Source organism: Geospiza fortis, unplaced genomic scaffold (genome assembly GCF_000277835.1).
Source record: "Geospiza fortis unplaced genomic scaffold, GeoFor_1.0 scaffold361, whole genome shotgun sequence".
Taxonomy (NCBI): Eukaryota; Metazoa; Chordata; class Aves; order Passeriformes; family Thraupidae; genus Geospiza; species Geospiza fortis.
This window is the reverse complement of record NW_005054356.1, coordinates 1-12,127: the sequence shown is the minus strand read 5'-3', so window position 1 is coordinate 12,127 and position 12,127 is coordinate 1. Positions and strand designations below refer to the sequence as shown.

At 50.5% G+C, this 12,127-nt stretch overlaps 3 protein-coding genes and 1 pseudogene across 3 annotated transcripts in view; 2 read left to right on the top strand and 2 right to left on the bottom strand.

Annotated features, from left to right (window-relative positions):
* Nucleotides 1-543, bottom strand: part of LOC106631878 (scale keratin-like) — a 1,308-nt gene extending 765 nt beyond the window's left edge. The window contains exons 1-2 of the mRNA XM_031059127.1: nt 207-543; nt 5-134 (exon numbers count right to left, since the gene is read on the bottom strand). Coding sequence (XP_030914987.1) covers nt 5-134; nt 207-543 — 467 coding nt within the window. The remainder of the gene's footprint in view (nt 1-4; nt 135-206) is intronic.
* Nucleotides 544-3,581: 3,038 nt separating this feature from the next.
* LOC106631877 lies at nt 3,582-4,245 on the top strand (annotated as a pseudogene).
* A 4,718-nt stretch (nt 4,246-8,963) lies between these two features.
* LOC102039536 (scale keratin-like) lies at nt 8,964-9,356 on the bottom strand. The gene has a single exon (XM_005423653.1). It carries the CDS (start codon nt 9,354-9,356, stop codon nt 8,964-8,966), a length of 393 nt encoding a protein of 130 aa, XP_005423710.1.
* A 1,017-nt stretch (nt 9,357-10,373) lies between these two features.
* On the top strand, nt 10,374-10,766 carry LOC102039358 (scale keratin-like). The gene has a single exon (XM_005423652.1). The coding sequence runs from the start codon at nt 10,374-10,376 to the stop codon at nt 10,764-10,766; it is 393 nt and encodes a 130-aa protein (XP_005423709.1).
* Nucleotides 10,767-12,127: the final 1,361 nt, after the last annotated feature.

Here is a 12,127-nt window from a genome sequence, read left to right as displayed (position 1 = left end):
CTGCGAGCCCCCATAGCCCCCACAGCTTCCCAGGCCAAAGGAGCCCCCATAGCCCCTGGAGCCCCCATAGCCCTGGGAGCCCCCATAGCCTGAGAAACCCCCATAGCCCAGGGAGCCCCCATAGCCCCCATAACCTCCCAGGCCAAAGGAGCCCCTATAACCACGGGAGCCCCCTAACCCAAAGGAACCCCCATAGCCTTGGGAACCTCCATAACCTCCAGACCCAAAGGAGCCCCCATAGCCAGAGGAGCCCCCCAAGGCCAGGGGGCCCCCATAACCCCCAGATCCTCCCAGCCCAAAGGAGCCCCCATAGCCCTGGGAGCTGCGGGAGCTGAAGGAACGCCCCGGCAAGGCTGGGCCCGATGATCCCACAACGCTCTCCTGGGGGAAGGTGCTGAGCACGGGGCCCGGGATGGTCACCACCACCGGCGGGGGCAGGATCAGGGCTCTGGAGTCGGGGCACTGCTGCACACACGGCTCGTTGGAGCTCTCGGCGATGGGCTGGGGGCAGCTGACGCCGCACGACTCGCTGGAGTAGGACATCCTTCTGTGCTGGGAGGCTGCAACGCACAGCAGGAAGGACTTTAAAGCTAAACGGGCTGAGAAGAATCGAAATTAAGCTCTGTGGGTCAAATATCAGAGGGAAACAGGTAAATTCAAAGGGGATATCAAAGAAATCTCATTATTGTATTAGCCTTCGTCTCACCACGATCATCCTCGCAAGAGAAATTCTTTGCTGGATAAATTAAACAAACTTGTAGCAATTCAGTCAAAGGTGTGCGACCAGCAAGAAAGAAGCCAAGAGGAGGAGGAAAGAAGCCACATTGACTTTATGCAGTAATTCAGATTTTATGGGGATCAGTGCCACTGCTTACCTTGTTCGCTGCAGGGATGGGAGCAGGAGCAGTGGATGAAGGGCTGTGGGTGATGTGAGCTTTTATATCCTCCTCAAAGCCACCCTCTGAGCCTCCCGTCCTCGTTTATTACAAAACCAACGCCGCAGTGGGCGCTTCCATTCTGTCACCTCAGCAGTGTCCCTCCCAGACTCGCCTGGCTGTGACACAACCGCTTATGGCAATCAGCTCCCTCTGAGGGCGATCCGAGGGGATTTGAGGAACTTGGGGCTCAAGGGTGGTCATGGGGTCATCGGTTAAAGCCAGTCCTGCTTGAGTCCAATTTTAATGTCCTGTTAAATTGGGACATTTTAATGGCCATGGTAACCATGGTGTGGAGCCCTTTGTGGTGCCACCTTCGCCAGGTGAAGTTCGCCCAACTGGACCTAAAATTGTGGCTCTGAGAGGACATAAATTCTCCTGGTAGCTGAGTAGGGACCTGAAAAAGTTGTCCCCAAAGAGGCAGAAATTGGTACAGGCAGAAGGCATCTCGGCCTAAAGCTAATTCCAAACATTTCTCTATTTCATTTGAAATCTCGAATTCCAGAAGTTCAGTTCGAAATACATTAAAAATTTTCTTTCTTCCCACCCCTGAAGTCCTGACCACTGCAGAAAAAAGAGAGAATTTAATAAAGTAGTAATAAAGTAAAAATATATTGTAGTAATAAAATAAAAATATATTTTATTAGGATGAGTCTGGGACATCCTGCAGTTATTTCTTTTCTTCCCTCTTGCAATTGTTTTCTAATTTTATGACATTGCAAAAGAGAGGCAATAAATTACCTCTAAATTGTAAAATAGCTCTGTTTGTGAAGTGTCATCAGGATTTGCTGATAATAATGAGAGGTACTGGAGGATAATGACTTTAAGCTGCCTCACAAATACTCATTAATAGTCAGTGCTTGCAATTTCTGTTATTATCCTATTAAATGGAGGCTGGGAGTTATGAGGATTTGTTCTGAGTTAGGAGCTCCCTTGTTATGAAACAGCATCATTTAAAAATATCAATCAATGTCACTCCTCTTGATTCCTTAATCAGCATTTGATTAATAATTTCAGTGCTGGCAATGACTTAATTTTCATTCCTGAGCTGAAATTCTTTATTTCATTACCTGTTAATATGTTTGGGATGACTATGACAAGTACATCATCTGCCATATCGAGTGCAGCTTCCTCTTAATTTATGAGGCAGCATTTCGCTGAAATATCTTAAATTTTAGGGGAGAAATTAAAGCATGATTGCAAATTATCTGAGTTTTCAGGCTTAACTGTGAATGTTCTGCACAAAAGGAGTCCCAAACTGATGTTCCAAAATCTCAGCTCTTGGAGTCTCGCCTGTAAATATTTTGTCCATGAAATTGTGCCTCGTGACACAGAGCCCTCAGCTCATGCGTCTCTGAACTGACGCTCCTGCCCCACTTTTGGGCGCTGACATTTCCGTGTTCGTGTCCAGCACACCAAATATGAATTTCCTGCGGGCGTTCACAAAGCCCCTCATGGTCCTGGAAGGATCTGGAACATCCCCCAAGTGTCACTGCCTCCGTGACATTCCAAAGCCAGCAGGGAATGGAGCAACAGAGCCCAGCTTAGAACTGCTGAGCGATTAATGGCATTTGAGCTGCAAACTCAGATAAAAACCCCTCATGTTTCTAAAGCATTTGGAGATAATTGATATTTTCTTCATTTCTCAGACCCATCTCCCTCTTTTTGTGCGACTCCCGTGGATTTTCACGGGATCCACTTTTAGTTTAAAAGACGAAGTTAATTAATCTGAACTCATCGAACCCAAAGACAGCGCTCGTGATGGGGATTATTACCTCATCATTCACCAGCTCGATGCCCTCAAGTCTGTCCTGACCTGGCCTCACGCCCGTTTTTCGCGCGTGGGGAGTGGCAGTGCAAAGCCAGCAGAATTAAATCCCTCCGTGTGAGGGTTGTTCTGTGTGGCACTGGAGGCACGGAGGGCGTTTTGTCCTTGTAAGCACTTTGGGAAATGTATAAAAGCTGCCACCACTCTGAGCCTCTCCATCCACTTCTCCGGAGTTATTCGCCTTGGTGAACAGGGTAAGTCCGATTTGAGCTCCTCTATCCTTCTCTTTTCCCCAATCAATTCTTTCACGTTATGGGTTGGCAGATTTAAAAACTGTGGGTCTCACAGGAGGCTGTTGTAGAATTAAATGTGAATTTTCGCCATGCCACTTGGAATAACCATTTCCAGGCATTTTAGGTACAGTGCCTGACAGTAAAATTTAAAAATATCTGAGTGACCATTCCCACCTTATGGGAATATAAGGGTAAATTTTCCAGTTTGGAAGCTGAGGGCTACTTGGGAAAGGATATAAAACTACAAAAATTGCTGCTATGTACCTGACACTTCTAAACTTCCTATAGATACATTGCTAGATTTCAGTCAGACTTAATAAATTTATAAAGAGATAAAAGCAGATTTGTCACAGTGCAAGAAGTGCCACCAGAGATGACACCAGATGTTTTTATCGGTGTGTGACATCTTGGGGACCTTGACAGCAGCCAGAATGTGATTTTGTGGCCAGATGAAGGCCAGATTTGGAAAGCAACAAACTCTGGGCTCTCACATTTTCCATGGCAAAGCACAGGCAGAGTAAAGTGGAAATTTCTGGATCTGAAACCTTTCTCCTTCTGTGCGTTGCAGCCTCCCAGCACAGAAGGATGTCCTACTCCAGCGAGTCGTGCGGCGTCAGCTGCCCCCAGCCCATCGCCGAGAGCTCCAACGAGCCGTGTGTGCAGCAGTGCCCCGACTCCAGAGCCCTGATCCTGCCCCCGCCGGTGGTGGTGACCATCCCGGGCCCCGTGCTCAGCACCTTCCCCCAGGAGAGCGTTGTGGGATCATCGGGCCCAGCCTTGCTGGGGCGTTCCTTCAGCTCCCACAGCTCCCAGGGCTATGGGGGCTCCTTTGGGCTGGGAGGATCTGGGGGTTATGGGGGCCCCCTGGCCTTGGGGGGCTCCTCTGGCTATGGGGGCTCCTTTGGGTCTGGAGGTTATGGAGGTTCCCAAGGCTATGGGGGTTCCTTTGGGTTAGGGGGCTCCCGTGGTTATAGGGGCTCCTTTGGCCTGGGAGGTTATGGGGGCTATGGGGGCTCCCTGGGCTATGGGGGTTTCTCAGGCTATGGGGGCTCCCAGGGCTATGGGGGCTCCAGGGGCTATGGGGGCTCCTTTGGCGGGCTATGGGGGCTCCCTTGGGGGCTATGGGGGCTCCTTTGGCAATTGCGGGAGGTCCTACAGCTCCGGCTTCTCCTCGCGGGGCCTGGGCTATTCCCTGCCTGGCTCCCAGAGATGGGGCAGGTCCCGCCGCGGGAGCTGTGGGGTTTTCTAAAGCCCCCTTGGCAGTGCCAGCCCTGGAGCCCGGCCCGGGCCATGGGGACAGCGGGCAGGAGCTGCTGGCAGTGGCAGCTGAGTGTGCCCAGCAGCCCTGGCTGTGCCCTGAGCCCTGCATCCCCTCTGGACACCCTGAGCCCTCCATCCCCTCTCTGTGCCCTGAGCCCTCCATCCCTGGCTAATCCTGGTCCTGAGCTAGTCCCCGCTCCCAGAGCCCGAGTTCTGCATCCCCTGCTGCCCCTGGATCGCCTGGATTCCCTGCCCTCGGTTGTTGCTCTTCCCTCTGACATTAAACCGCTGTTGGTGTTGCACAAAAGTCTCTCTGGTTTTCATTTGTCCTTGTTTATCTCTGGGGGGATATTCCCTCTTGTGCTGGGAGGAGATGCCTGGAGTTCCTCACTTGGCCAAGGCCCTTGGGTCTTTGTCATTTGGGAAAAGGAGGCAGAGAGACAGGAATTGGATGCAGGAAAACTTTATTGAGCCAAGCAGGACAGGAAGGGCAGGGAGAGGGAGGGCGGTCAGGCCGCAGGCAGGCCGGGTGTCACGGGCTGCAGGAGGCCAGGGCAGCTTGTGCAGAGCTCAGCTCCTCCATGCTGGGCTGAGGCAGCGCCAGGGCCTTTGGGGCTGTTGCTGGCGGCTCTAGCAGGGCCCGCAGGTGTCCCAGAGCTTCTTGCTGTAGCGGGGCAGGGCGCAAGGGCTGCAGGCGGGAGCAGCGTAGGCTCTGCCAAAGGTGCAGAGGCCCCCCGAGGCCTGGGTGGCGCCGGCGCCGTACCCCCCGGGCGGGGTGTGGATGAAGGCAGACGAGTCGGGGCACTGGCGGGCGCACAGCTCGTTGCAGCTCTCAGCGATGGGCTGGGGCACAGCCACGCTGCTCCTGGGTGGGCACAGGTCGTAGCAGGACATCTTGGGGTTAGAGAGATGAGGCTGAAAGGGAATTCAGAAAAACGGGGGTTAGAACAGACATGGGGATCTCCCAATTCAGCAGCGGCCTGTTCCCAGACTTTCCACCATCCCTGACTGACCAAAGTCACACAGCTTTGCCCGCCCTGCCCAGGGCTGGCCTTGTGCCCTGCAGCCCCCTCAGAGCCCTGACCCCCACACCCCCAGACCTCACAATCCCTTCCCAAGTCCCTGTGCCTGGCATGGCTCTGTCTATCCTGGCCAAGGGGTCATAGCAGGACATCTTGCAGGGTTCAGGCTTGGTTTGCAACAGAGATGTAAAAACTATAAAAACTCAGAAGCTGATGAGAGAAATTTTCAACATGAGTGAAATCACTGTGTTGTGGTTTGTCTTGATCGTCATGCTGAACACCCACTGAGCACCTTAATAAAAACATTCCTGTGTAAAACCATCCCCAGAATAACCAGACCTCATAGACTGATCTTTGTTCTGGCCCCACGTGGTTGTGTCGTTCAGCTTTTGGAAATGCCTACCCTGAAGAACAATTTAAAAAACCCAGTCCCATCTCCCATTAATTTCCCCAAAGTTAGGAAGTTGTGAAGATCTGGGGACTCCCAAATCCCCCATTTCCCATTGGTTTCATTAAGAGTAACTCCAGACAGAATTTATGTAAAGCTCTTCTAAATCTCAGCATTCCTAAAGAAATCTTCTACAACTGCTCTGGTACAGGCTCTGATTAAATAAATAGAAAGGAATTAAAAATTCATACTCACTAAGCTCCTCAAGGCGAATGAGGTGAGAGAAGTGTCTGGATGGACCCAGGCACTGGAGCTTATATAGAGGATCCCAACATTCCTGAGGGCTTGGAATCTTGCTTGGACTGGGGGTTCTGCCTGAAATAAATTGTTTACCAGCTTTGAGTCACAAAAGTTTGGAGTTTGTGGCAGTTCTGATTTCATTCTCATTCTCCTATCGTGTGATGTCGGAGTTTCACCATCCTGATTTCTTTAATCTCGGGTCTTAATTGGTGCTGGCAACTCCTGGCATCATTAGAGTGACCTCACTGGAATTACCATGTTCATTAAGCTGACTCCACATGTTGCTTCTTCCTTTACAACCTTGTCATGAGCTTGTCTGCTCCAAGATTTTGTAACACTCATCTTTGGCTGACATGGACATTTTTCCTTAACAGCCCTTTAAAATTATCTGATAAATCAATTAGAAGCAGAAACCAGCTTATTCCAGAACTACCCAGGAATAAATGTGTTTTCCAGCCCTAATTAAAGAGACCTTGTTGGTCAGAGATGGATTTGAGGGGTCATGAATATCTGCTGAGATCATCCAGGACACTCAGCAATTCCCCAATAGCTTTCCATTGAGAGGAAGGTTTGGAATCAATCCCACATAAAAATCACTTTGTTTAACTAAGAAGGTTTTAGTGGGAAATGAAATTCAGTTTTAAAAGGGTCGATGGTGCTGAATGTTCCCAGATCAAGTGCTGTGATTCCAATTTTGAGGAAAAACCAAAGAGGCAGGTTCTTCTTTAATGTCGTGGGTGCAGTCTCTTATCAAGAGTGTTCTGGCCCTTCTTGAGAAAAATACTTTGTAATGATTTCACAAACATTCATTATCTGCTGTTCAGCCCAGCTAATGTTTGGTGTTGTATGACATGAGTGATTTAGACATTTCACTCTTACACAACCCCAGTTGCTTTAATGTGCAGGAAACAAGGTGGTGCCTGCCATTACTTTAATTAAATCATTATTTGTGCCATTGGAAGTCAAGGGTTAATGATTAATGCTGCTCTTCTTTTCCTTCTTTAAAAAAAAATCCAGATCTGTGGTTGAATCCTCTGTGAGTTTAAGATTCCACCTTTGCTGTATTTGCCTTATTTCAAGCAATATTTTCCATTAAAAAATGAATATTTGTGATTATATATATTTTTTTGTGATTTTTCAGAGCACAACTTTTAGTTCTTCACTTGTATCCAGTACATTTTACAGACCCTTCTTGCTATTCCTGAGAAATCCCCTCAGAGATCAAATATCTGCTCTAAATTCCTACTCTGAAGATTGGCTGTTGTGGTCCAGGTTCGTGCCAATATTTTCATTTTCTCTGCAGGTGAAAAAGGATTTGGGTTTAGGTTTGTGTTTTGTTTGTTGCCCCAGCAAATTCCTCTGTATTTGCTGAAGGGGAAGGAAAAAAAGCGATTCTCTAAGCACAGAAGGGGATTGAGTGGTTCCCACATCGCCCAGCCTGGGGGGCATTTCCTTGCCTTGATTTATATTTTACAAAAATCGAACAGAGCAAGTTGTGCTTCATCCCTGGCACATACTCCCTTCAAATCCAACCCCTTTTGATGGGCTGCATCAAAACCCCCGTGGGCAGCAGGGGAGGGGAGATTCTGCCCCGCTCAGGTGAGACCTCACCTGCAGAGCTGCCCCAGCTCCGGATCCCAGCCCAGGGAGGACCTGGAGCTGCTGGAGAGAGCCCAGAGGAGGCTCCAGGATGAGCCGAGGGATGGAGCAGCTCTGCTGGGAGGAAAGGCTCAGAGAACTGGGATTGTTCTGTTTGGAGAAGGGGAAGCCCTGTGGTGACCTCGCTGTGGCCTTGCAGGACCTGAAGGGGCTACAAGAAACAAGGGGAGAGGCAATTCCCAAGGGATGGAGTGACAGGACAAGGGGGAATGGGTTCAGACTGACAGGGAGGAGATTCAGATGGGATTTTGGGGATAAATTCCTCCCTGTGAACATGGAGATGCCCTGGCACAGGATAGTCCATGGCTGTCCCATCCCTGGCAGTGTCCAAGGCCAGGCTGGACAGGGCTTGCAGCAACCTGGGGTGGTGGAAGATGTCCCTGCCCATGGCAGGGCGTGGAACGAGATGAATTTAAGATCCCTTCCCACCCAAACCATTCCATGATTCTGTGATTGCCTCTCTGTATTAAAAACACCGTGATTTCAACACTCTCTGGACTACAAAATGTATTTGGAGGGGTCCCTGTGAGAAAAAAAAAACCTCTAAGCACAGATTTTCTGAGGAACAAGGGCTGTGAGAGCACTTGGGAAGCACTGAGCAGTGATCTCTGCTCTCTGTTTTGTTGTTTTGTAGCCCTTGCATGTCCCAGGGCTGAGTAACAGCGCCCAAAGCAGGGAGGAGCTGCCAGGCACCTCAGCCCTGATCAGATCGTTGGTAGCCGCTGGGTTTGGCCAGGCCGGGCCCTGCCCTGCTCTTACTTTCCCTTTTGTGTCATCCAGGGCAGGGTGTTCCTCTCAGAGTGGCTCCAGCACTCCCAGGCCCTCTTCAGAGATTTAAACAACCAGAAATGGTCAAGTTGAATAGCTCTGTTGTGAGCAGGTAAGACCTCAGGATAATTTAAAATAAAAAAAGGTGAAAATGCAAAAATTCGATGCATGAAAGATTTATTGCAGGAACAACTTGAATAAATCACGGAGCGTACAAAGGAAAACGTCGGAAAAGGAGAGGTACAAAGAGAATTGAAAAAATAAAACGAAATTTTTTAACTCATGCAGTTGGCAAGAGGCAGAGCTAAATAAATGCAAGTAGCACATGAGGCTGATATAACCAACACAGACAATAAAGGTCAAAGATAAGTAAAGAACAATGAAATTGTTACACACAAAAAATTCACAAAAGACAACATTAGGGATTAGATCTTCAAATTGGACACAAAGTAAAATACAAATCTTAGGAAAAGAAAAGCCTTAAACGAAAGAGCAATGGCGGAAACAATGGAGATGAACAAGATCTAGATTGACCATTGCTGACAGATAAAAAAAGATGCCGGGATGAGTCTAGCAGGGCCCGCAGGTGTCCCAGAGCTTCTTGCTGTAGCGGGGCAGGGCGCAAGGGCTGCAGGCGGGAGCAGCGTAGGCTCTGCCAAAGGTGCAGAGGCCCCCCGAGGCCTGAGTGGCGCCGGCGCCGTAGAGGCCGCCCAGCCCCAGGGAGCCGGCAAAGGCCGGTGCTCCGGAGGAGCCCACCACGGCCTGCTGGGGGAAGGAGCTGAGGATGGGGCCGGGGAAGGTGACCACCACGGGCGGGGGCTGGATGAAGGCAGACGAGTCGGGGCACTGGCGGGCGCACAGCTCGTTGCAGCTCTCAGCGATGGGCTGGGGCACAGCCACGCTGCTCCTGGGCGGGCACAGCTCAGCGCTGCTCCTGGGTGGGCACAGGTCGTAGCAGGACATCTTGGAGGGATGGAGGTTAATCTGTGGAAAGGGTTAATTTGTATTAATTTTAAAGGAATAGCAAACTTTAGGCTGGCCAGGGATCCATGATCAGAAGCGCTGGCACACTTACCCTTGTTCCCGAGGAGGAGAAGGTGGCCAGGGCAGTGCTTGCTGCAGTCTGGCCCAGGCAGGGCTTTTATAGCAGCCCCGGCATTGCTCAGCTCCAGCCTGGCCAATCTGCACAGGGGACACTCCCTGCTGCTGCTGCTGCTGCTGCTGCTGCTGCTGACACCAGGGCTGTGCGGCCCCTGCCCCTCCCTGAGTCAGCATCCCCCAGGTGCCAGCCCAGCACATCCCGCTGCCCGAGCCATCTTGTCCTTCCTGCCACGTCAGATCCTTGATAACCGGGATGGCACCATGGAATGGGCTATCCATCCACTTCTCTCACCTGTTCTGCCTTCGTGAACCAGGTAAGACACTTCTGTCTCGAACTTCTCTAAACTGAACTTCCAGTCAAGAAATCTGGTTGGAGTCAGGCTGTTGCTGCTCTGTATTTGGTGTTTAATTTTTTATTTTTCTCTATGTCTTTTAAGAGACAGATTCACTGAGTGGTACTGAACCCCAGACTTGTATTATTTTAGCACTCCAAAGGGTTCCTTGTCTGTATTTTAGGAGACAAAGAATAACCTGTATATGTGGCTACATTTGGTAGCCACAAAACTCAGAGTTTTGCTGAGTTTGTAACAGGAGAGATAAAATCTGAGTAGAAATCATCAGCTAAGAGTAATGTAATGCTGATGAAATTATCTGGCCTGGAAATTCAAAGATACAACTGAAGAGTGTAGACTGTGTCGCACTGAAGTCAAGAGTAGCCTGAAGATTACAGCCATAGGAAAAACAAGAAAAGGAAACACATTCACTTCCCAGATTTATTACTGATACCCTTGGACTGCTTCAGCACAGCCTAAAGTTTGCTATTCCTTTAAAATTAATACAAATTAACCCTTTCCACAGATTAACCTCCATCCCTCCAAGATGTCCTGCTACGACCTGTGCCCACCCAGGAGCAGCGCTGAGCTGTGCCCGCCCAGGAGCAGCGTGGCTGTGCCCCAGCCCATCGCTGAGAGCTGCAACGAGCTGTGCGCCCGCCAGTGCCCCGACTCGTCTGCCTTCATCCAGCCCCCGCCCGTGGTGGTCACCTTCCCCGGCCCCATCCTCAGCTCCTTCCCCCAGCAGGCCGTGGTGGGCTCCTCCGGAGCACCGGCCTTTGCCGGCTCCCTGGGGCTGGGCGGCCTCTACGGCGCCGGCGCCACCCAGGCCTCGGGGGGCCTCTGCACCTTTGGCAGAGCCTACGCTGCTCCCGCCTGCAGCCCTTGCACCCTGCCCCGCTACAGCAAGAAGCTCTGGGACACCTGCGGGCCCTGCTAGAGCCGCCAGCAACAGCCCCAAAGGCCCTGGCGCTGCCTCAGCCCAGCATGGAGGAGCTGAGCTCTGCACAAGCTGCCCTGGCCTCCTGCAGCCCGTGACACACGGCCTGCACGCGGCCTGACTGCCCTCCCGCTCCCTGCCCGTCGTGCCCTTCCTGGCTCAATAAAGTTCTCCTGCATCCATTTCCTGTCTCTTTGCCTCCTTTTCCAAAACAAGGAAGTCCAGGGGCATGGGGGAGTTCCAATAGTGGGAGAGAAAATGGTGTGTAGGGATGGCCAGGGGCAATGGAATATGGAATTCAAATAGGAAAGAGATGAGGGACATGGACAGAGCGCCATAATGAGGAGAAGGAAATTAAGCCAAAATGGACACAAAATCAAAGGCAGAGGACGTTGGGAAGGGGCTGGATTAGGAGACTGAGGCGAAGGGGTAGAAGGAGAAGGATGAGAAGGATGAGAAGGACGAGAAACACAAGAAGGACAAGGGGAAGGAGAAGTCAGATGAAGAGAAGGTGAAGAGGAAGGAGGAGGAGAAGAAGAGGAAAGACAACACAGAGAAAAAAATGAGAGGAATTAGAAGAAGGAGAAGAGGAAAGAGAAGATGTGAAACACGAGTTTGGAGAAATATAAAGAAGATAGACTAAGCCATCGCAAGGAAAGGAGAAGGAGTTGATTACAAGGAAATTTAATATTCAGGGAAGAGTGAGGTTGAAGTCTCTCTCTGATTTGTGTCCCAGGTCCATTAGCAGAGCCATGGTGACATAGAGGGGCTGGAGCTCTGGTAGCCTTTGCCCCAGGTTGGCTCCGAGCATCCGTGCCAAACCCAGTCATGGCAACAAAGCTGCAGGTCCATGAGAGCTCTGGGTACCATGGCCAGCAAGCCAGGGGATCTGTCTGTCTTCAGGCAGAGTGCTCTGAGCACCTTGTCCTTGTCCTTGTCCTTGTCCTTGTCCTTGTCCTTGTCCTTCTCCTTCTCCTTCTCCTTCTCGTCCTTCTTCTTCTTCTTCTTCTCCTTCTTCTCCTTCTCCTTGTCCTTATCGTCCTTCTTCTTCTTCTTCTCCTTTCCCTTACCATTCTTCTCTGTCTCCTAACCTCACCAGTGCCCCCAGATATCCTTCGTATCCGTCCATTTCCACTTTGATTTCATTTTCATCTCCACTTTAACCTACAGTGTCCCATCCCGACTTCTGTATAACCTTCCCTTTCCTCTTCCACATTCCATTCCCTCATTACCCATTGGTGATGCTCTCCCGGCATCACCAATCAATTCCCTTTCCACTCTTGGAACTCCCCCATCCCCAGGGGTATTTATGACTGCAGAAAAGGAGGCAAAGGGACAGGAATTGGATGCAGGAAAACTTT

Coding starts and splice junctions, on each gene's coding strand:
- LOC102039536 (XM_005423653.1), bottom strand. CDS start 9,356: ATGTCCTGCTACGACCTGTGCCCACCCAGGAGCAGCGCTGAGCTGTGC.
- LOC102039358 (XM_005423652.1), top strand. CDS start 10,374: ATGTCCTGCTACGACCTGTGCCCACCCAGGAGCAGCGCTGAGCTGTGC.